Raw genomic sequence first — 21,373 nt, 5'->3', positions numbered from 1 at the left:
ACGTTTATAGAAATTAGTGGCAATAAGTAATACACAGTTAATTTGGAGATAACACTGTTGTAAATGGGTGTTTTTTTTGTCGGCAAACAACACTGTTGTAGATGGTAAATATCAACTTATCAAGTAAAATAATTTGTGTATTGCAATATTAAAAATAAAATCGGAAAATTAAATAATATGTGGTTGTTAGATGAAGATGAAACTTCAAGTAGGACCTATTGGTGATTTAATTCTCCATTCCTATTGGATGAAATATACGGCCATCCCCATTCTTTCACCCTGATTGGTTAAGCATTATTCTATAGAGATTTCTACGGGAGCCCACCTTATAATTTTTCCAGTTTTGGTTTCTCTCATTTATGTTTGTTTGGTCTTTTTTTTTTTGCGTTTGCATGACCGCACCGCAGCGTGACACTTTTAAACGCAGAAAGTTATATTTCCAGTAGCATATAATTATATAACGATCATGTTTTAGGTATAGGTATAACAACGTCCTTTTGGAGTTTGGTAGAACGTACATTATTTATATCTGAATATAACATTTGATGATTTTTTAAAAAGGATTATTGTATATGTTAATGAAAATGTAGAATTGTTGCGGATCTCCTGAAATTTCATCCCAAGATATTACATTGCTATTTTCTAAAAACATTTGTTTGCAATTGCCATTTACCCATTTGAATCTTTCTATATTATTACTACCTAGTTATAATCATTTATTGTGGATCTGACATAACGGGAGCCATGGATTTCTAGAGTCCTTTAAAAGGAAGGAGTTGATTGTGATTTTGTGGGTGGTAAAGCGACGTGCCAATATATAAAATTAATTCAACTTCTTCATATTTTTTTGTTGGCAATTTTGCAGTTTACGTCGTCCATACACACAAACGTTAATTTACATATTATAAAGCAGCCAAAAGAAAGAAACAAACGAAACAAACAATTTGAAGACTTTATATAAATTAAAGAAAAAACAACAATTTTACGCCGCATGACACATAAACCATTGAACATCTATATCAGACTTGTTCCTCTGCTTTACATGTTACATCTTACACCACCATTTTATTTACATATACAGAGACATGATATACATACCTTAAATATATTACCAAGAAAGTTGAAATCTGTACATATTTATGAGATAGGTTTTACGATCAAAATATAGTGTCGTGAATCTCGTAAAGGTATATATTACACATATTATATATTCATTGACGAGTGAGGATCGGTTTCTGAGGTGGAGGCACATACCGCACGTACGTACAAAAGGCCTCAGAGGCTTTATCTCTCTATCAGGATTCTTAATGGTTAATAAGTATCCTAACACTAAACAAGCATAAGAACACTAATAAAAAAAAATCTAATAATCATATATTAAAATTCGATGTGATAAATAAATATATCAGTACGACTTTTGTAGTGTTAATTATATGATTTTTGAGTATAAAGTATAACGTAACTCTTATTATAATGGAAACGACCCCAAGTTAAATATAGAGCCATTAAAAACCCGACGTGGTGCCCAAAACAAAACCAAACATGGATGGATTATGGATACATACATAGTATTATATTTTGTCCTGTTGGTCGTTGTAACATCTGCAAATCATAGTTATATAAAGTGAATCGTTTCGTAATTTCAAATTCATAATTTTTCTGTTAACACTCTTGTTATATAATAATGATTTCTTTCCTCCAATTTTAGCCCAAAAAAATCATAAACGATAGGAGAAGCTTGTTGTTGTTACTGCCTTCCTCCTACATTCGCGCATATCCCTCCCTCTGTACACAATCCCCAAATAAAATCTTTTTTTTTGGGGGGGGATTTGTTTTTCTTATCTGTTGTATTCAATTTTCATCAATTAAAAAAAAAAGATAATAATAATCTTTACTATAATCGCTAATAATAATCAAATCAAATCAACCCACATTCCCGTCACGTCTCCTTCCGTCGTCTCTCTGCTTTCCTCTCAAGTTCGACCTTCTCAACGTTCGTTTTCCAATCTTTCCCGAGAAAATTTCAAGGTAAAGCGACAAAAAGATCGTATCTTTTTCTTCATTCTCCTTGTATATATTTTCCGATTTTGCTGATCGCGACTTTAACTATCTTTTGACTTGGTTTTTTCCGATGTTGATTTTTTTTTTTTTTTACCTCTTGTTGCACCAATGTCCCTTTTTTGTTCATCTTCTGGTAGGTTCGTTTCGAATAGCTTTGTTTCCTTCTTTCTTGCATTGGTTGAAATTGCGAGTTTTGTTTGATCCTCTCACATTGCTATTTTTTTTTTTTTGTTTGTCTTAATCTTTGATTTAGTATGTTGTGTAGATATTTTATGTTTGGCTTGCGTGTTGCTCGATTGATTGATGCTGTACAACGGGCGAAATCATGTGAAGTTTACTGGGTATTAGATAAAAATACCATCTTTGAATCCCTAAATTGTTGAAACGAATTGAAATGTGATCGTCGGGACTTGGTGGTGTCATCTGCTTTCAATTTGGAAATATTCTCAATTCATCACAATGATCTCTCTCTCTGTCGCAGTGCATTTTCAGATTTTTGATTGCACAATACAGCTGATTACGATGATGATTATAGGAGATAGTTTTATCTGATCATGTTCTTACTTGGCGAAAAAGAAAAGAAACTGTGCTTTTGGGGATTTTTTTTTTCTAGCTTGCTCTTCTATGTTTGTTTGTTGTTATGAATTTTGTCGAATGCTCTTTTTCATTTTTCCCTCAATCAATCATGTCTCAGGAGTTGGTAAATAATGAAGCCGTGTTGGGTTTCTCATCAAGTGTTTCCATAAGTTTGCTGTGGACCTCGAGGCGAGATGAATCCCATGCGTGATCAACCAGGCAGCCCTTATGGAGATTCAACTCCTCGTAGTCCGTTTTCTCCCTTCTCTCCATTGTCTGGTGGAGACGACAGGCATAGGAATCTGCCTGATTCCAAAACTCCTCGTAGTCCTTTCTCCCCATTTTCTCCATTATCTGGAGATGAAAGGCACAAAAACCTGGCAGAGTCTAAATTTCAGCAAGCCCTTGCCAATTCTGGCCAATTAGGTACTCTTTTACTTTTTTGGTGTCCTTTGGCAAAGCACTTTTTACTGTTTGGCTCACTGCATTCTTACATATGTATGTGTATTTATATATTCTTCTTGTTGAGTGGTTCTTTAATTGTCTTCTGTTTACGGCAGATCCATCTTCCCCTGGATCAATGCACCATGGAGGACACAAGTTTCATGAGGTTTTCCAAATGAAACAGGGGCGTTATGATCTTCAAGCCTCTAAGATTTCTGAAATGATGAAATCAAGTAGCTTAGATGTAGTTCCTCTAAACCTTGTTAATGAATATCCACATTTCTTTTGAAGTGTCTTTACAATGTTCATGGGATTATGTTTGATGCAGAATGCTCCTACGCAGTCACTTTTGAGCGTGGTGAATGGAATTTTAGATGAAAGTATTGAAAGAAAGAATGGTGAAATCCCTCAGGTACTACTTGAATGCTAACTCTATTCAGATCATATTGTATGATGGTTTCATTTATGCTTTTACTTCTTGGGAATTATTCTGACAAAAGCTCTGCAATGATCAGCGTGTGGCATGCCTCTTGAGAAAAGTCGTGCAGGAGATTGAGCGACGTATATCAACTCAAGCTGAGCATCTAAGAACGGTTTGCTTTTGTTTACTTGAAGAAAGTGCTTAATAGAAATGTTCAACTTCTGGTTTTGCGAGAGTAACTTCTTCTTGTTTATGTACAGCAAAACAATATTTTTAAAACTCGTGAGGAAAAATATCAGTCAAGGATCAATGTCCTTGAAGCCTTGGCATCAGGAACTGGTGTAGAACATGAGGTATCATTTGTTAATGATGATCTTGTCTGATAAAATTTTACTAATGTGTTACATCTTTTTACTGATGAGTTTATTTTTTGCCAGATTGCTACACAACAGCTTAGACAGATAAAGGTACGTTATACTGCTAGTTGCTTTGTGAACTGATTTTAGTAAAATGGTATTTGTGACATGAAACTAAATTTTGACATGGAGTTTTATGTATGTCAGACAGAGAAGTCAATGTGGGAAGAAAAGAAGAAACTTGAAGAGGAAGATATGGTTAAGCTAATGAAACAAAATGATCAATACAACCTCGAAATTGCTGCGCTGAAGCAAGAATTGGAGGCATCTAAAAAAGAACATGAACAACAATACTCGCAAATGGAAAGCAAAACAATGGTTGGTGGTACACTATACTACTAGATTGACTAAAAATTGTTTTGTGTCTAAATGGTGTGGTGACATGAATTTATCTGTATGATAGACAGAGAAGTTAAAGTGGGAAGAACAAAAGAAAAACGAGGAGGAGGATATGGCCAAGCTATTGAAAGAAAATGATCAATTCAACCTTGAGATATCTTCGCTAAGGCAAGAGCTGGAGACAACGAGAAAAGCGTATGAACAGCAATGCTCGCTAATGGAAAGCCAAACAATGGTCGCTACAACAGGACTTGAGAGCAGGCTGAAGGAACTTGAACAAGAGGGAAAAGTGGCGCACACTGCAAAAAATGCCCTTGAGGAAAGGGTTAAAGAGCTTGAACATATGGGAAAAGAAGTGCAGACTGCTAAAAATGCTCTTGAGGAAAAGATAAAACAGCTTCAACAAATGGAAAAAGAAACAAAAACTGCTAATACAAGCCTTGAAGGAAAGATTCAAGAGCTTGAACAGAACCTTGTAAATTGGAAGACTAAAGTCAAAGAAATGGAGCAAAAGTCTGAATCCACACACCAAAGTTGGAATCAAAAAGAACTTTCCTATAGAAGCTTTATTGAAAACCAGTCTCAGGCACTACAGGTATGGTTATTCAAACTGTTTGCTACAATAACCACTGTATAATACTACATAATATATGGCTGGGTAACTAAAGCTGAATCCCAGGAGTTGAGGTTCTATTCAAGATCCATCAAGCAAGAAATTTTGAAGGTTCAAGAGAACTATGCAGAACAGTTCAGCCAATTAGGTGAGATTGATATAACTGATGCTTCTGTGATAAACTTCTCTTGAACTTGCAATTTATGTTGTCTTTATAAAATCAATCTGTCTCTTCAGGAAAGAAACTGGTTGAACTTAGCAATGCTGCCGAAAACTATCATGCCGTACTAACTGAAAACCGGAAGCTTTTTAACGAGCTTCAGGAGCTGAAAGGTACTAAGGATCATGTTAAATATTGTTTGTTAGTGTAAATTTTCATAATGTTAAGCAGTCCGTAATTTCTATAGTTATGACTTTGCAGGAAACATCAGAGTATTTTGCCGGGTGAGGCCTTTTCTTCCTGGACAGGGTGCACCAAACACAGTGGTCGAGTATGTCGGTGAGGATGGAGAATTGGTAGTTACCAATCCAACTAGACCCGGTAAAGACGGTCTTCGCCAATTTAAGTTCAACAAGGTGTATAGTCCAGCTGCTACTCAAGGTGTGTTCATCTGTTGCCTGTTCTGTTTCTATTCTGCTTCATATTATATCCTTATGCTTTTCATTTCGTTTTTATGTGATCTCTGTGATAATATATGGTACATCTCGAGACATAACATTATATTGATATCACCAAAGTTCATTTGATATGTTTAATTCTTGCAGCTGACGTCTTTTCAGACATAAGACCCCTGGTTAGGTCAGTACTTGATGGGTACAATGTATGTATATTTGCATATGGCCAGACAGGATCAGGGAAAACTTATACAATGGTACGCTCTCATTTTGTTCTTTACTGAGTAAGATTTTAAAGGAATAATAACCTGATGCGCTTTTAACTTCATTCCTTTTCTTTCAGACTGGTCCAGACGGAGCAAGTGAAGAGGACTGGGGAGTTAATTATCGCGCTCTCAATGATCTCTTTAAAATCTCTCAATCTAGAAAGGGAAACATATCATATGAAGTTGGGGTGCAAATGGTGGAAATATACAATGAACAAGTGCTTGATCTGTTGTCTTCTGACAACACTCAAAAGAAATATCCTTTTGTTTTAAATCCATGGTTTTGTCTATTTGTTTATTCATTGTTAGTGTAGCCAATTATTTTTGCTTTCCTTGACCTGCACACACTAGGGATCCTTTCTACAACTCAACAAAATGGCCTTGCTGTGCCTGATGCAAGCATGTATCCTGTGACATCAACTTCAGATGTAATTACATTGATGGACATTGGATTACAGAATCGAGCCGTTGGTTGTACTGCCTTGAATGAAAGAAGTAGCCGCTCTCACAGGTTCTTCTTCATATTGGTCCCCTGGAACAGCAAAAAAATATGTCTTTTTCATCAGTTCTAAACGTTGTTACACCGAATTTATATGATGATTTGTTATGCAGCATTGTCACTGTTCATGTTCGCGGTAAAGATATGAAGACCGGGTCTGTTCTATACGGCAATCTTCATTTGGTGGATCTGGCAGGAAGTGAGAGAGTAGATCGCTCTGAAGTTACAGGAGACAGACTAAGAGAAGCACAACATATAAACAAATCGCTCTCATCTCTTGGAGATGTGATATTCTCTCTTGCTTCAAAGAATGCCCATGTACCATACAGAAACAGCAAGCTAACACAGATCCTCCAAAGCTCTCTTGGTTAGTTAAATTCATCTAGTAATAATATTGTATTCATGAGTAAGTATTACCATAACGTCTGTTTCTATGCAATGGGGCTAATAGGAGGACGAGCAAAGACCTTGATGTTTGTGCAACTCAACCCTGACGCTATTTCATACTCAGAGTCAATGAGTACCTTGAAATTCGCAGAGCGTGTCTCTGGAGTCGAACTTGGTGCTGCAAAGACCAGTAAAGATGGTAAAGATGTTCGAGACTTAATGGAACAGGTAAATATACACACTTTAGCTCCTGTCTCTCTCTCTCTCTCTCTTACCATTAACTCCAAGTTACAATGAATCATTTGTTGTTTTTCAGTTAGCGTCCCTTAAGGACACCATAGCGAGAAAAGACGAAGAAATAGAGAGGCTTCATCTGGAAAAAGAAACTCATTCTCAGAGACTTCAGAAACCAATGCTGAGAAGAAAGAGCATAGGACATACCGATGACATAAACTCAGATACAGGAGAATATTCATCACAACAATCAAGATACTCTGTTACTGACGGTGAGAGTTTAACCTCCTCCGCCGAGGCAGAGTACGATGAGAGACTAAGCGAGATTACTTCTGATGCTACTTCTTTGGGAACACAAGGATCCATGGATGTTGCTAAAAGACCACCTAAAATCTCAGACAGGTTACAATCACATCTTGTTTTTTATTACTAGTACCGTTGGTTTTAAAAAAGATATTTATTTTCTTCATCTAACGTTATAAAAACCGTATTCAATTGCAGAGCCAAGTCGATGACTGCAAGATCATCTACGAGTGTAACACGACCGCTCGATAAACTTCGGAAAGTCGCTTCAAAAACAACATCGACCGTTGCTAAGGTCACGTCCGGCTTGTCGTCATCAAGTAAAGGCGTATCGTCATCAAGTAAGCAAACTTATAACCTATATATGATTTATAGATTTTCCTGAAGTATTGATTAGTTTAATTATCATATTAATTACAACGAGTTTTGTCTAATTGATATGTTTTTTCTTTCAGGCATTAAGAAGACGGGCAGTACTTCTAGTTTGGCAAAGTCTTCAAAGCGGTGGGCGTAAATCACGCTTTTACTCCTAGTAGCCGTCATACATTACACGTAACACAGCATATATGATCAGTTTGTTTTGTTTTTTTCACAAAACTTTACATACGTACGCTCATAATTTTTTCTCCATTTTTAAAAAAGTTTTCGTATAATATATGGCTTCGATTGGGACTAGAAGTTTTGTATTATCTTTATGCGAGTTATGTAAAAAAATTGTAAATACATGAATTTTATTACGCTCACGGTTTCTCTTCATGAGTACTTTTTGTTTTTTTTTTTAACATATTTTTAGTGTATAGTCGGTAATTTATGGAAACCAGATAATGTTACAAACTTTATTTTGTTATATATATTACCAATCAAAACCTAAAAAATCCATCACCATCATAATTTGTTTTTCCCCTCCTTAAAAGTGTAATACCTAACCTTGTGATTCCTTGAGTGTACGAGTTTCCCTAAACCTAATAAAGCCTGTAGATACTTAACCAAAAAAAAATTAAAAAGTAAGATAGATATTAGAGCAAGAAAAGGAAAAACAAAGAGAAAGTATAAAGTATAAAGCTAAAGCAATCTTATACAGTATATCCCTATCTATTTATTCGATATAAAAACTTTATTTGTGGGTGTTGTCTAAAAGATCTCCTACAATATGAGGTGTAAAAACAGGAAAATGAAAAGGAAGAAGGGGGGAGATGTGGGTGGGGAAAGAATAAAGGGTATATTCAGAGATCTGATTAAAATAGTAGGGTCAATGTCAATGTGGAGGAAAAAAAAGTGGGGTGGAATCTCTTTGAAGAGCCTTTCCACCTTGAACCATTTTAACTTTGCTCATCTTCTCTTCACACCAATGCAACTTCTCTTCGTTCATTTCGTTCATCCTCAACACTCTTGACACTACTTTCAAATCTATTAATCCCATCAATACCTCCATTTCCTCCTCTATACTCATCTTCTTCTTCCTCATGTATTTTCCTCCTTTACGCATCTCTTTCAATTTCGTCTTTTTCTGTTCACAATAAATAAATATATATTAATTAACATTATGTTGTTATATATTTAAGATTATGCTCTTCAGAAAACAAAAACAAAAGAAAAAGTAAAAAAAAAACAAACAAAAAACACGATAAAATTTGGAAAAAAAATTAGAACATTATGCATCCAGATTGAATATGAATGGTGACACTACACTACATCTCATGGTTAATTATGATTACTGTTTTCATTGTGTTTATAAATTAATGAATCATAAAGTTGAAATATATACTATATACTGACCTTTGTGTTGACTTTCTTCATGAGATGGACAAGGGTTGGATCAACGGAGCCTCGTTTACTTCTCCCAAAAAAGGCTTTGATGATCTTTTGACAAGGCTTCTCTTTATCCGCTTTGAGAAAATTCATGAATGTTCTTATGCATTCCTCCATGATCATCAAGAACGAAGCTGACGATATCCTCGACCTGAAACACTCCTCTTTCTCTTCTTCCTTCTCCTCCTCTTCCTCATAATCTACGTATATAACCAAACTATAATTACATTTTTTGTCGAAGCTAATTAACTAATCTCTAATAATTACCATATTTATAAAGAAACATCCACCTCGATGTTAACTTAATTACCTTGGTATTCAGGAACAAGAAGCAATTTGGGAGCAAGAGTTCGCATTCGAGCATATATCTCTGGTCTTCTTCCATGTTCATAAGGCTCATTCTCGACGTACCTTTGTAATAGAATATGAAATGTACGGAATTGGTCGGCGATTCCAGCGGGACATCCGACGTCGTTGAAGCTTCGTTGCGTGGATGATCTTTTTCTCTCGAAGTTTTTGTAGTTCCAACTTAGAGCTTCCCACGTTAGACATATCTGTGCCACGTAAGCTGATTCTAGTTCCACGTACGGGTTTGGTCTAGACCCATTGCCACCTGGATATTGTTGTTGTTTTTTCGTGTGTCCGTTTGATGATAACTTGTGAACGATTCTCTCCGATATCGATCTTGGCTCCACCATGATTGACTTCAACGATTCTGTGAATGGACATAAATTAGAAAATACAAACCAAATAGTAAACTTACGTGCATGATGCTTAATATATGTATTTATTGTATAATGTATGATGGTTTTTTTTTACCCGTTTCGTGAAGCTTTTGAGCAGAGATTCTAGTGAGAAAAGTCATTTCTTCATCATACTTTTGGAATACGGTGTAAGATTCCCATTTAGGGCAACTCCGGCGAGAGGATGTTGAGAAAGGGTCGTCGGTCTTCACAGAGTTTCTCCACTCCGATGAGCTTTTGGACGTTGACCCATTCGTGCATGACTCTCCGAATATCTCTCCTCTCTCTTCTTCTTCTTCTTCCTCTAATTCCTCTGCTTTAATCTCACTCATGTCAAAGCCCAATACTGGCTGTATCTCCTCGTCATCCTTGATTACCCTATACACTTCTGCTAGCAAAAGAACAAAAAAAACCAATTACAGTTAGCTCAACCGGTTTATTATTGATTTTTATCAGTGAGTGTTGTTAAAAAAAAAATTATCAATTAGTATTTGACTGTGTATGAATTTCTTTAATGATAAAGAATGTTTCATCAAAGACGTCACGTGAATATACTATATAGTACCTAATATAAGTAAATTCGGATATAAAACTTATCTAATCAGCTTTTTAATCTATAATTTATTAAAAGAAAAATAAATGAAACCAGCTTGGTTACTTGTAGACATAAAGAAAACAACTTTTGAATTGCATGTGAAGAAAAAAAAACATGTGAAGAGATGAGGAGGGAGAAATCAATAATACCATTGTAGCTTTTGTCATTGAACACCAAACCACTTTGGAAGCGAGAGGGACCACGAGTACTAGTCGTATTTGGTAGCTTACGAACCAAATCCTCGACGACGTCGTATCGTGACACTCCTCCTACCTCTTCGTCTTCGTCGTCATCATCATAACGGTCGTCATGAAGATCTTCTACGCCATCGTCTTCCTCTTCTATCGATGATGATTCGCTGCGATATGGAGAAACATTGGTAGAAGAAAAATGTTCCTCTGTCGAAGAAGTGTGGGAATCTTGATCATCTTCTTCTTCTTCTTCGTGATCATGAGTTTGATGGACATTTATAAACTCCTTCGTGTATTGATTATTTAGGCCATCTTGAGAACTATTATTGTAAAAAACTAAAGATTCTCCGTCGTCTCCTATATCAGCTATCAAATCCGGATTTTGATCCCTAGATATCACATGGTAACTTGTATTACACGACATCTTGAACTCTTCTTCCTCTTCCTCCTCCCCTTCTTCATCATCGGTATACCATGCCGCCGAATCATATTCATCTTCACTTCTGCGTAAGTAAGACATCTATTAGGATTTGTCCCCCCATTGAAAAATTAAAAGGTTCCGAAGGGTTTTTATGATCAAGAACTAGAAAAAATCAAAGAAACTTAGCCATAACGATGAATTTTGTTTTGTTTTAGTTATATGATAAATTCCTATATAGAACAAGTAAATATGAGACTACTCTACAAAATATTGCATAGTTTAAACAATCTTTAACATAAAACTCAGCAATGGCCAAGAACTTTGTTTTAACTATATGCTAAAATCTGAAATACAAGGAAATATAAATGAAACTATTCATCATATGCAGAGTAAAGTAAGCACATGCATATATAGAGAGAAACCTTTGGAGAAGAGGGAAGCCGCCGATAAAGCGTAAGAGCTTGAGGAGGAGGGAGACGGCGGAGTAGAGGAGGAGGAGGAGAAGAAAGAAGGATGCTGAGACATTGATGTAGAGACTTGCTAAGGCTTCTTCATTTGTATAACATTGCATTTTAATTAAATCTTCATCCTCTCTTTCTTTATCTTTTTCTATCTTTCTTCTTCTTCCTATCAAATGGAGAGAGAGAGAGAGAGGAATACTTCCTAGGCTACAAAATCAAAAGCAAAGTTCGTGGGTTAACCCAAAAAAAAAAACATAAAGTGGTTGAGTTGAGTGCTCCTCTCTCTTTTTAATATTTTCTCTACCTTTCCCATAACAATTTAAAATTAATTTCTAATTGTTTAATACATGTTTATATATTTGGACTTCTTATAATCCTTGAGACAAGATTATATACGCCTACTCATTCCTTAAAGGGCATGCTGAAATTATACCAAGTGCCAAGTTTAAAGGTTATTGACTCCCTTGAGATATCTAACCCATATGTATATTAAATACAAATCTCATAATCATTTGATAATTGTTACGAGGTGAAATGATTATGAAATAAATATGGGTTATATACCTTATCATAAATCACATTTCTGCAAAACATTTATAATTTAACATATTCTGCCATTGCTTAAAGACTAAAGTTTATGATAGGGGAAGAAAAACGCCATTCCATGAATTCATTATTTGTTTAAAAGTTTAAAGTTTTATTTTACATGCTTTCTCTCACTGTACAGGACGCCAACCTAATTTACCTTTGAGGGAAATTTTTTTCTCACATGCCCAATTTAATCAGTTATGCCCAAAACAGTAGTTGATTACTATTCTATCTTTACTGATTTGAATTAGAAAAAAATGAAATTTAAAACAATAAAAACTAACAGAAAAAAGAAACGGTTGTTGGTGAAATTTAATTCCCTCCATTATTACTGTATCTGCTTCTTCTTTCATCTGTTTTGCGTAGAAAAACAATCCGGCGAGAGGTGAAAGAGAATATCGAGCACTAGTTTTTTTTGTTTAATACATTCTGGTTCTCGTTCCGTTTTGTTTCCACCTAAAGCTTTTCCATCTCCGTCCGATTCAGCTCCGGTCCGGTAATAAAAGATGAAGTCGAATATTTTGTTTCTGATTTGAAGATTTTTTTGCGAATTTTATTGTTTGGGTAGCACACAGTCGATTGGTAATAACAAAAATTAGGGCTGTTAAATCGTGTTGAATCAGGAAAATGGTAAAATCCGATTTTGAAAAACCCAGAAATTGTAGGAGAAAGGATAACTGGTACAAATGGTGTAACTGAGACATAGTGGTACAAATGGTACAAGTGGTATAACTATGATAGCCATTTTGTAAGTGTTTTTTTAGTAACACGATTGTAATTGTAATTACAGGAGTCGATGAAAAGCATCATACAATTTGACTATGGAGGGCACTACTCAGTAGAGCATGAGTGGATTTCAAACAATCCTTTATGCGGGTTATTGTTGAAGTCGGTAAACATAACTTACTCGGCGTTAGTTAAAAGTGTATGCAAGAAGATTTCAATCGATGAAACCTCAAGCAAGCTGAAACTGAATTATAAGTTATGTAAAACTCGGAGAGAGACATATATTGTAGATGACGACGACGTTTCAGTGTTTATAGTATCAGTGGATGGTGATGGATTTATACTCGTTTTGAATGTGGAGTTAGTAAAGGATTTGGAAGAATGTCAGATGGTGGAACAAATATCAAGGATGGAGGGAAGAAGTTCAATGGGTGTGAACTCTGTTGGGTTGGGTGTAAATGATGCTGAAAATGGTGCTAGTGGATTCCTTATGGTTTTTAGATGAGTAAATGTGGAAGAACATTATGAACCGGACAATAGAGCTAATGAGCCGATTATGGAAAATGAAGTGTTTGAAGATAGGGAGCATGTGGATAACCGGATAGATAACGAAGAGGATAACGTTGTGGATGGTAGACATGAGTACGTTGAGCTTCCATGCAGTGGGGAAACAATTCAGCAATGTCAGAAAGTATTGGAATGGAAAGATGGGACGGGGATTGAAATAGGTCAAGAATTTGTTTCTAAGGAGGCTGTGCAAGATGTGGTTAATAGAGCTGCGAATAAGTATTGTTTTGCGACCAAAACTGGTAAGTCAGATCCTTCTCGGATCACCTTACGATGTCGACAATTTTTAGAAGGTTGTCAATGGTATTTACGAGCTGGAAAAGGAAAGAACTCAGATTGTTTCAAAGTAAAAGTTTACAGGAGGATGCATACATGTGATCGGTCTGATCTGAGTACAACCGATTGTAAAAAAACCGGCACTCCACGATTAATAGCATCTGTTTTGCATGAGGATTATCCAGCCCAGTTGGATACTCCGGCTCCTAAAAACATCATGGGTATTGCTCGTGGAATACTTGGTATGCATTGTTCGTACTCTACGACATGGAGAGGGAAAAAGCAACACGTTAGTGATGTGCGTGGGAGTCCTGAGAAGAGTACACGGATTTGCACTCTTATTTGTACATGTTAGAACAGGTCAATCCCGGTACAGTGACAAGTGTGGAAGTTGATGCGGAAAATAGGTTCAAGTACTTATTCATAGCTTTGGGTGCTTGCATTTAAGGCTTTAAAGTAATGAGGAAAGTTATAATTATGGATGCAACCTTCTTTAAGTCTATATACGACGGAATGTTGGTGTTTGCAACAGCTCAAGATCCTAATCATCACAATTATATCATTGCTTTTGGGGTCATTGATAAGGAGAAAGATACGAGTTGGTCTTGGTTTTTGAGGAAGCTAAAAACAGTTGTACCTGATGAACCGGGTTTGGTTTTTATGAGTGACATATATCAAAGCATCATCAAGTATGTTGCGCAGGTGTTCCCAAACGCGAAGCATGGCTTTTGTATTTGGCATATGTCTCAAAACGGGAGAGGGAGAGTAAAGAATGAGAAGGACGAAGCGGCGACGAAATTCCGTGAATTAGCACATGTTTATACTGACCATGAGTTCAGGACAGAGTATGAGAAGTTTAAAAGAAGATAACCTGGAGCCGGTTTATATTTGAAGAGCAAAAGTTGTTCTTGCAGATGTTTTGATATAGACAAATATCCTTGTATCCATGCAATTGCCGCGGCCAAAAACTTTGTGGGAAATACAAGGAGAACATCGAGCATCGCAATGCATGACCTATGTTCGCTTTACTACTGGCTTGACTCGTGGGTCGTGGCATACCGCAGAACCATTTTACTTGTCCCGCATGTTTCAACTTGGAGTATTCCGGATGAAATAAAAGAAAGATGCATGGAGTATTCCGGATGCGTGAACCAACTTGGAGTATTCCGGATGAAATAACCAGCAGGTATAACTACGTATAATTATGTATAACTATGTCAAAATTTACAGTGAATTATATATAATTTAAAGTATTTATTAAATTATATATGTTTGATTATAAAGCATGGTAATTTATAAAATTGCAGATAAATTTTTATGAACATACTATAGTGGAGTTAATCAGGAAAAAAAAAATATATATATATATATATATATATATGAGATACATAAAACTCTTCTAATAACATAATGTATAGTTACTCTAAATTATGCTAATCAATGTATGGAATTGGTGAAAACTTTGATTGCATGATTACTAAATGATTAAAACCTCTAACATAGTAAATAATATTAGAAAATCAATTGTCCAACTACATCGCATTTATTTAATCCAACGTCCAATTAAAAAATTTACAAAATCCTGGAAAGTACAACTATGAGTACATACGGCCAACTGAATAACTAGGGGATAACTATATACACAAATCCTATGAGCAATCTCACGTGTGCCATCTTTTGTAACCACGTGCGCCGCAATCCTGAAAATAATATTATTATATTAAAATCCAAACAAAACCCAACTTTCCTTTAAGTTTTTCTTTCTCTTTCTATTTTCTTGTATCTTTTGAACTTTTTCTTCTTCTCAGCTCTCGTTCTCTCTCCAGTTTCGTCGAGACAAACCACCACCGCCGATTTCAAGTGCAATTCCACCGTCGCAACTGATTTCGAGTCAATTTCTCCACTGAGCATAAGGTAATTTCATGGAAAGTAGATCTAGGGTTTCTTGATTTTTAGAAAGTAGATCTAGGGTTTCTTGATTTAATGGAATTAGGGGTTTTGATTTTTAGATTAGGGGTTTCTCATTCCAAATGTTATTGGGAGTTCGTTATGAGTTTTAAATCTACTGTGGTTGGATTTCCTTCTCCAAAATCCACCATCAATAATTCGGATTCACTCATTATTTCCCTTGTTTTTAATTAGCCAAAATGCCTTTGAGTTATTCCTCACCGTCTTCATCATCTGAAGCAAGCCTACACCCATTTAATCCTTGCTATTATGACGGTGACTATGGTGTTATGAAAAATTGCTTTTGTGGCAAACACATTGAGCTTGAAGTGCGTACGGTCGATAATATAACAAAGACATACCAAAAATGCCCAATGAGTGGCAAGGTATGCGTAAGAAAATAGTTCTTGAAACTAATTATTGATTGGCATTGTTCTTGAATCTCATTATTTTTTTGTCATTGTTTGTGAAGGATGATACTAAGTATCACATAAATAATTGGTGGGATCAAGTTGTTTCCGAGCAGTTTCATTGTATTGATAGAAGACTTGATGAGCAAAAGGAAATGATTCAAGGAGCAGTTCGTTTTGGTGGTGATACCAATCGTCAGGCAATTGAAGAAATGCGTCTTGAAATTGAGGAGCTTAAGGAGCGATTGGATAAGAAAGATGGTGAAATCGCAAGGCTCATGGAGTTAATTGCGAAGAAATGATGTGTTTATATGCCAAGTTCCTTTGTTTTCCTTAGTTAACGGTATTTGTGTTTGCAATATGTTTATGTTATTCACACTATTTTAACGTATCATTCACACTTTGGATTTTTCTGAATTTATTAAGGTTTCGTCCAATTGTCATAATTTATTAAGGTTTAGACCATAGTTGTACCTGTTTAGACCATAGTTCTACCTGTTTACAATTTTTTTAGAACCAGATTTATGGAGCCCATAATCAAAAACCTGGATCAATAGCAACCTCAAATCCTAAAACAACACACTTCCATTATCCTAGTCAGAAACATAAACAAATAAACTAAGAGTTATATGAGTTTGACCAAAAGCACACACAAGCAATAAGTTTTCACTTATTCTTTCTCCCTCACTTCACCTCAGCGGTATAAGGAGGCTGGGTCCATATTGATGGGACTACTTCACGCTTCTTCTTCTTCTCTTTCTTCTTCTCGCTACACGTCCCTTTATTGTAATTGGCCTTCTTCTTCTTGTTATGCTCATCTTATTCAACAGCCTCAATCTCTGCCGTCTCCTCCTCCACAACAATCCTTAATTTGAAAGGCTAATTATAACCGCCACAAGACAAACAAATTGTAAACCTTTAAAAGTAAAGAAACAACATACCCATTGTAGTATCTCCACCGTAAACAACCATATCTTGGGATGTGTCACCTCCACTTGGACCAGCAAACACATTCTCCTCATATGCCATTGGAGACACATTCTCCTCAGGTGTCTTTGGAGACACATTCTCATCAGTTTCCTTTGGTGGAGACACATTCTCCTCAGTTTCCTTTGGTGGAGACACATTGTCATCAGTTGCCTTTGGAGACACATGCTCCTCACCTTCTTTCCTTGTTAATAACTCTGAAACAGAAACTTCAAGTCTTTGAATTCTCCCATTATGGTCTCCCAACATATCCTTAATTTGCTGAAAACCTTTATCCATGGTTTCCTTTAAGGACTGAATATCCTCTCCTACTCCAGAAACAGTCTCTTCCACCTTTTCCTCCTCAGTTTGATNTCCACTTGGACCAGCAAACACATTCTCCTCATATGCCATTGGAGACACATTCTCCTCAGGTGTCTTTGGAGACACATTCTCATCAGTTTCCTTTGGTGGAGACACATTCTCCTCAGTTTCCTTTGGTGGAGACACATTGTCATCAGTTGCCTTTGGAGACACATGCTCCTCACCTTCTTTCCTTGTTAATAACTCTGAAATAGAAACTTCAAGTCTTTGAATTCTCCAATTATGGTCTCCCAACATATCCTTAATTTGCTGAAAACCTTTATCCATGGTTTCCTTTAAGGACTGAATATCCTCTCCTAATCCAGAAACAGTCTCTTCCACCTTTTCCTCCTCAGTTTGATGTCCGCTTCGACCTTCCACATTTGCGTCATACATATTCTTCCAGAATATCTTCTTCATCTCTCCAATTAGGCGAGCTCTCCACATATTAACAACCAAATCAAAAAAACCAACACCCGCATCAACATCATCTTCTTCTACTACACGCGGCAACCAAACTTTTTCTTCATCATCCGGCTCCAATATGCTAGTGATATCATGTGACAATTCAAACATATAATTATATACACATCTCAAACTCATTTGTTGCAACAACCTCAGTCTCTTACCTTCAATCTTCGAAGCTCTTCGTTTATATCATCCAATGGGAAACCTTTCATCAGAATACTTTTGAATTTCCTTTTGCACATTCGCCCACACACATTCTCAGCAGTGACTCGTTCTCGAAACCTGCATGCGAGCTGTGGGATAGCCTCAAATGTCAATATCTGCACATATTCAATAGCAAAATTCACATCAACATTAGTTAAAGTATACAAATCATGAGTATAACGTAATCACTTATAAAGTTAAGTCTTACCTCTAGAGGAGTAATAAATCCAGAGAAATTCTTCTGCTTTTTGGCTTCCACTTTGCCTTTCATGTTCCTGAGTATCGACTTTATCCCTTTCAGACACACATCAAATGTGTAACGGCCCCAAGGAAACGTATTGGATGCATCCACATCATCAGCCATTCTCAGCAAGAAACGATCAATATTCCCATCACCTTTCGATGAAGCAGCTATCACATTGCTTAAAAATAGCAAAATAAGCAAATTTTTCCTATCACCTTCAGAGACCTTCTTCCCCTTATTCCCCAACTTGTCTTTCACATCTGTGATTTTAACAGCAGCCTTACCAAAAACCCTTTTAGCCCACTTTAAATCTTTATGAGAGACAGTCTCACTTGGATCATAACCCTCGGGGTACTCATTGCAATCAAATTTGGTTAATAGCGCATGCTCTCTAATGGAGTACCTAATCGGCACTCCATTAACCACAAACCAGCATTCGCTATCAATCTTCGTTTTTGCAGTGTGAAGCAAGAGCATCAAGAAGCCTTGAGACATGTGGTTTCCTTGTCTAGGCATGTGGAATACATGCCTAAACTGTGAATGATCCTCAAACCATTGCACTTCATCAAATGGTTTCATAAAATCCAACGTATCATTCAGCCGACACCGCGACCCTACCCTAATACTCTTACAATATTCACTTGGAGCAAAGAACATCCCCATTGGCTCCATTGGTTGCTCATCATCATCACTTTCCTGAAAATTCATGCACATACTTAACATAACTCTTTAGTTGGACGAGTTATACTAGTTGTCCCAAACCAAAATTTCTAATTGCAAACACAAATATCATCACCTTAACGGATTTCTAACAATACCATCAAACCCTAAACATTTAAAGTTGTACTATAAGTTCTAAACCAGTTCTCAAGTCAATTTCAAACCAATCATACCTCATATTCCTTATTTCCCTCTTCTCCCTCTTGATTAATGTGTTCATCGTCTTTACTACCAAGATTTTCCTCTTCTACACCTTCTACAAGGTTCTCTTCATCACAACTCTTATCATCTTCCTCACCAATCGGTTGCTCAGGGAGAATTGTCTCACCGTCACTCTCAAATTGAAGATGGTGGAGTAACTAGCTTTACAGGACCCTTTCTTTTGGATACCATTTTCCCTTGCATCACAACAAAATCACAAAATCCGGTTATAAAGTCTTCAAATTGGATCGTTTATTGTTTACAAGTTTCTAAACTAAACTCTCCAACTCAATTGCAATTGAAACATGCAAGTAATTCGTCACTTACAATCACTCCGGCGACAACAGTTACTATGGCGGCGTGTATGGACTTCGACGACAGTTCCAACGGCGGTGACTTGAGATTTAGCTAACGGCGCCGTTAACAAACACTTCAACGATTCAAAGATTCGCGACGGAGGAGGAGAGAACGGCGGCGTTGTTAAACAGGTGGTGACTCGCCGGAGTTACTCTTCTGAATCGGCGGCGAGAGTCTACACTGCAGCGAAACTTCTTCTTTTTTCTTTCTACGGTTTTCAGTTTTCGTTTTTATTTTTACACTATTATTAAGGTAAAAGTGTGTTGGATCTGTTGGATCCTGGGTGGATGGGTCGGGTTTACGAATCCAATGATTGGATTATGTAAATTTTTAAGATTTTTTTTAGTTTTTTGATATTTTATTAATTTTTTCTTTTTAAAAATAATTGTTAAAAATTCTTATTTTTCATAAAAGGCATATTTAATTATCTTTTGGAAAAAAGGGCAAATTAGCTATTGTTCCCACTGTATATACCATTACTACGACCAACAAAATTATGCGTCTACTACTGTCTATGAGAGAATAAAAATACACAAGTTAGATAAAAGAAACTAATTTTCTTACACAAAACTTACAGAGCATGTGGTGTGGAAGAGGAATGTACGTACGTAGTGGATCGGAAGACTCTATTTTTTACATGAAAGAATAAAAAATAAAGCTGATGATGTTTACCGACTTACTAAAGGCAAGAATCCAATATATATTGTATATTATGGATAGATCATAGATAACACGAAATAAATAAATTATCGCGTACGAAAAATCATGGATGGAGACAAAAATAAAAAGAAGATCTCTCTACAAGAAAGTGAAGAGGCCAAAACCGTGTCACACGCTTCTCTCTCTAATGTAAACTTGTGTTTATAAGCTTTTGCTTTTCCAAAAGAGATGTTTATATTATACAATATACATGCATGTTACGTGTACAATTAACATGGTACATGTAAAGAACATTTTAAAAAAAATTCATACATTTGAACTTACATATCTAATACACGTCTATATTTTATAGTTTTGTTTAATCAAATTGGGAGTGTTGAACTTGAGAAATATGGTTTGATGTTCTTGAGAATTTTTAATAAATAAGTATGGTTTGCGATTATTTTGAGGGAAACAAAATCAAATCAAATTGAGAGTGAGACTCTAGTTGATCTAGTGTCTGTGGTAATAATACTGGGCTAGATTTAGTCGTTTAAAACTAATTGGGTCGGCCTGATACGATAAGGGGCCTGTATTTTTTTAGGCCCAGGTGTGCTCTCAAGTACTCTTGTGTTGCGTCTTTAACATTCAGGTTAATCTCGGTAGCGACCAGCGAGTACCGAGGAAGACCATGGCGGGTAAGCAGATCGGCGGAGACGGCGGTTTACCGGCAAATCTCGCCGGAATGACAAAAAGTCAGCTCTACGACATTATGTCGCAGATGAAGGTGATCTCTCTTCTTTCTTTTCTCTACTTATATCAGCTACAACACTTTCTCGAGAGTTTTAATCCTTTACGGATTTGAATATAGAGCGATTGTTTTCTTCTTTGTTTCTCGAATTCTGAATTTGTTTAAATCGAATATGATGGAGCAGACGTTGATTGATCAAAACCATCAACAAGCGAGGGAGATTCTGATTCGGAACCCTCTTTTGACGAAGGCTCTTTTCCAGGTTCTTCTTTAACTTCCCCAATCTCAATATATGTATTTCGTGCGTTATATATTAAGCAATGAGGAATTCTGATTCGGAGCTTCTTAGTTGAGTATTTTGATTGGACTACTTTGGTTTTAGTATTGTTGAGGAAGCAGTTTAAATTAGGGTTTTGTGTCCTAAACAAATCTTTAGGTTTATGCCAGTTTCAATATTGCATTTATAGATAGATATGATGATGATGTATTTGTTGAATGCCAGGCACAAATCATGCTTGGAATGGTTCAGCCTGCTCAAGTGGTATGTAGTTG

At 36.2% G+C, this 21,373-nt stretch overlaps 5 protein-coding genes across 6 annotated transcripts in view; 3 read left to right on the top strand and 2 right to left on the bottom strand.

Annotated features, from left to right (window-relative positions):
* Positions 1,900–7,895, top strand: LOC104751249 (kinesin-like protein KIN-14G). Its single transcript, XM_010473162.2, has 20 exons — positions 1,900–2,028; positions 2,756–3,063; positions 3,198–3,325; positions 3,410–3,493; positions 3,597–3,674; positions 3,763–3,855; positions 3,940–3,969; positions 4,066–4,236; positions 4,322–4,852; positions 4,937–5,018; positions 5,108–5,203; positions 5,292–5,471; positions 5,636–5,742; positions 5,829–6,007; positions 6,098–6,262; positions 6,364–6,617; positions 6,702–6,865; positions 6,954–7,273; positions 7,373–7,515; positions 7,630–7,895. Exons 2-20 carry the CDS (start codon positions 2,832–2,834, stop codon positions 7,686–7,688), a joined length of 3,096 nt encoding a protein of 1,031 aa, XP_010471464.1. The 5' UTR covers positions 1,900–2,028; positions 2,756–2,831; the 3' UTR covers positions 7,689–7,895.
* Positions 8,170–11,581, bottom strand: LOC104751248. Of its 2 annotated transcripts, none has more exons than XM_010473160.1 (6): positions 11,356–11,581; positions 10,471–11,015; positions 9,803–10,117; positions 9,294–9,698; positions 8,951–9,183; positions 8,170–8,681 (listed from the first exon to the last, which is right to left on the bottom strand). In XM_010473160.1, exons 1-6 carry the CDS (start codon positions 11,502–11,504, stop codon positions 8,430–8,432), a joined length of 1,899 nt encoding a protein of 632 aa, XP_010471462.1. In that variant the 5' UTR covers positions 11,505–11,581; the 3' UTR covers positions 8,170–8,429. The 2 variants fall into 2 exon arrangements, with proteins under 2 accessions (XP_010471462.1, XP_010471463.1); XM_010473161.1 differs by having other exon boundaries at positions 9,803–10,114.
* Positions 13,265–14,421, top strand: LOC104753827. The gene is made up of 2 exons (XM_010476022.1): positions 13,265–13,901; positions 14,000–14,421. Exons 1-2 carry the CDS (start codon positions 13,265–13,267, stop codon positions 14,419–14,421), a joined length of 1,059 nt encoding a protein of 352 aa, XP_010474324.1.
* LOC109129527 (uncharacterized protein At3g43530-like) lies at positions 16,827–19,266 on the bottom strand. The gene is made up of 5 exons (XM_019237797.1): positions 19,243–19,266; positions 19,047–19,181; positions 18,118–18,849; positions 17,867–18,025; positions 16,827–17,774 (listed from the first exon to the last, which is right to left on the bottom strand). Exons 1-5 carry the CDS (start codon positions 19,264–19,266, stop codon positions 16,827–16,829), a joined length of 1,998 nt encoding a protein of 665 aa, XP_019093342.1.
* LOC104751247 (protein enabled) overlaps positions 20,719–21,373 on the top strand; it is a 3,913-nt gene continuing 3,258 nt past the window's right edge. Inside the window, exons 1-3 of the mRNA XM_010473159.2 lie at positions 20,719–20,857; positions 21,006–21,083; positions 21,324–21,362. Coding sequence (XP_010471461.1) covers positions 20,762–20,857; positions 21,006–21,083; positions 21,324–21,362 — 213 coding nt within the window. The 5' untranslated portion in view covers positions 20,719–20,761. The remainder of the gene's footprint in view (positions 20,858–21,005; positions 21,084–21,323; positions 21,363–21,373) is intronic.

Source organism: Camelina sativa, chromosome 16, assembly GCF_000633955.1.
Source record: "Camelina sativa cultivar DH55 chromosome 16, Cs, whole genome shotgun sequence".
In the NCBI taxonomy this organism is placed as follows: domain Eukaryota; kingdom Viridiplantae; phylum Streptophyta; class Magnoliopsida; order Brassicales; family Brassicaceae; genus Camelina; species Camelina sativa.
Note: the sequence above shows the minus strand (reverse complement) of the source record. Positions and strands in the feature narration are given on the sequence as shown.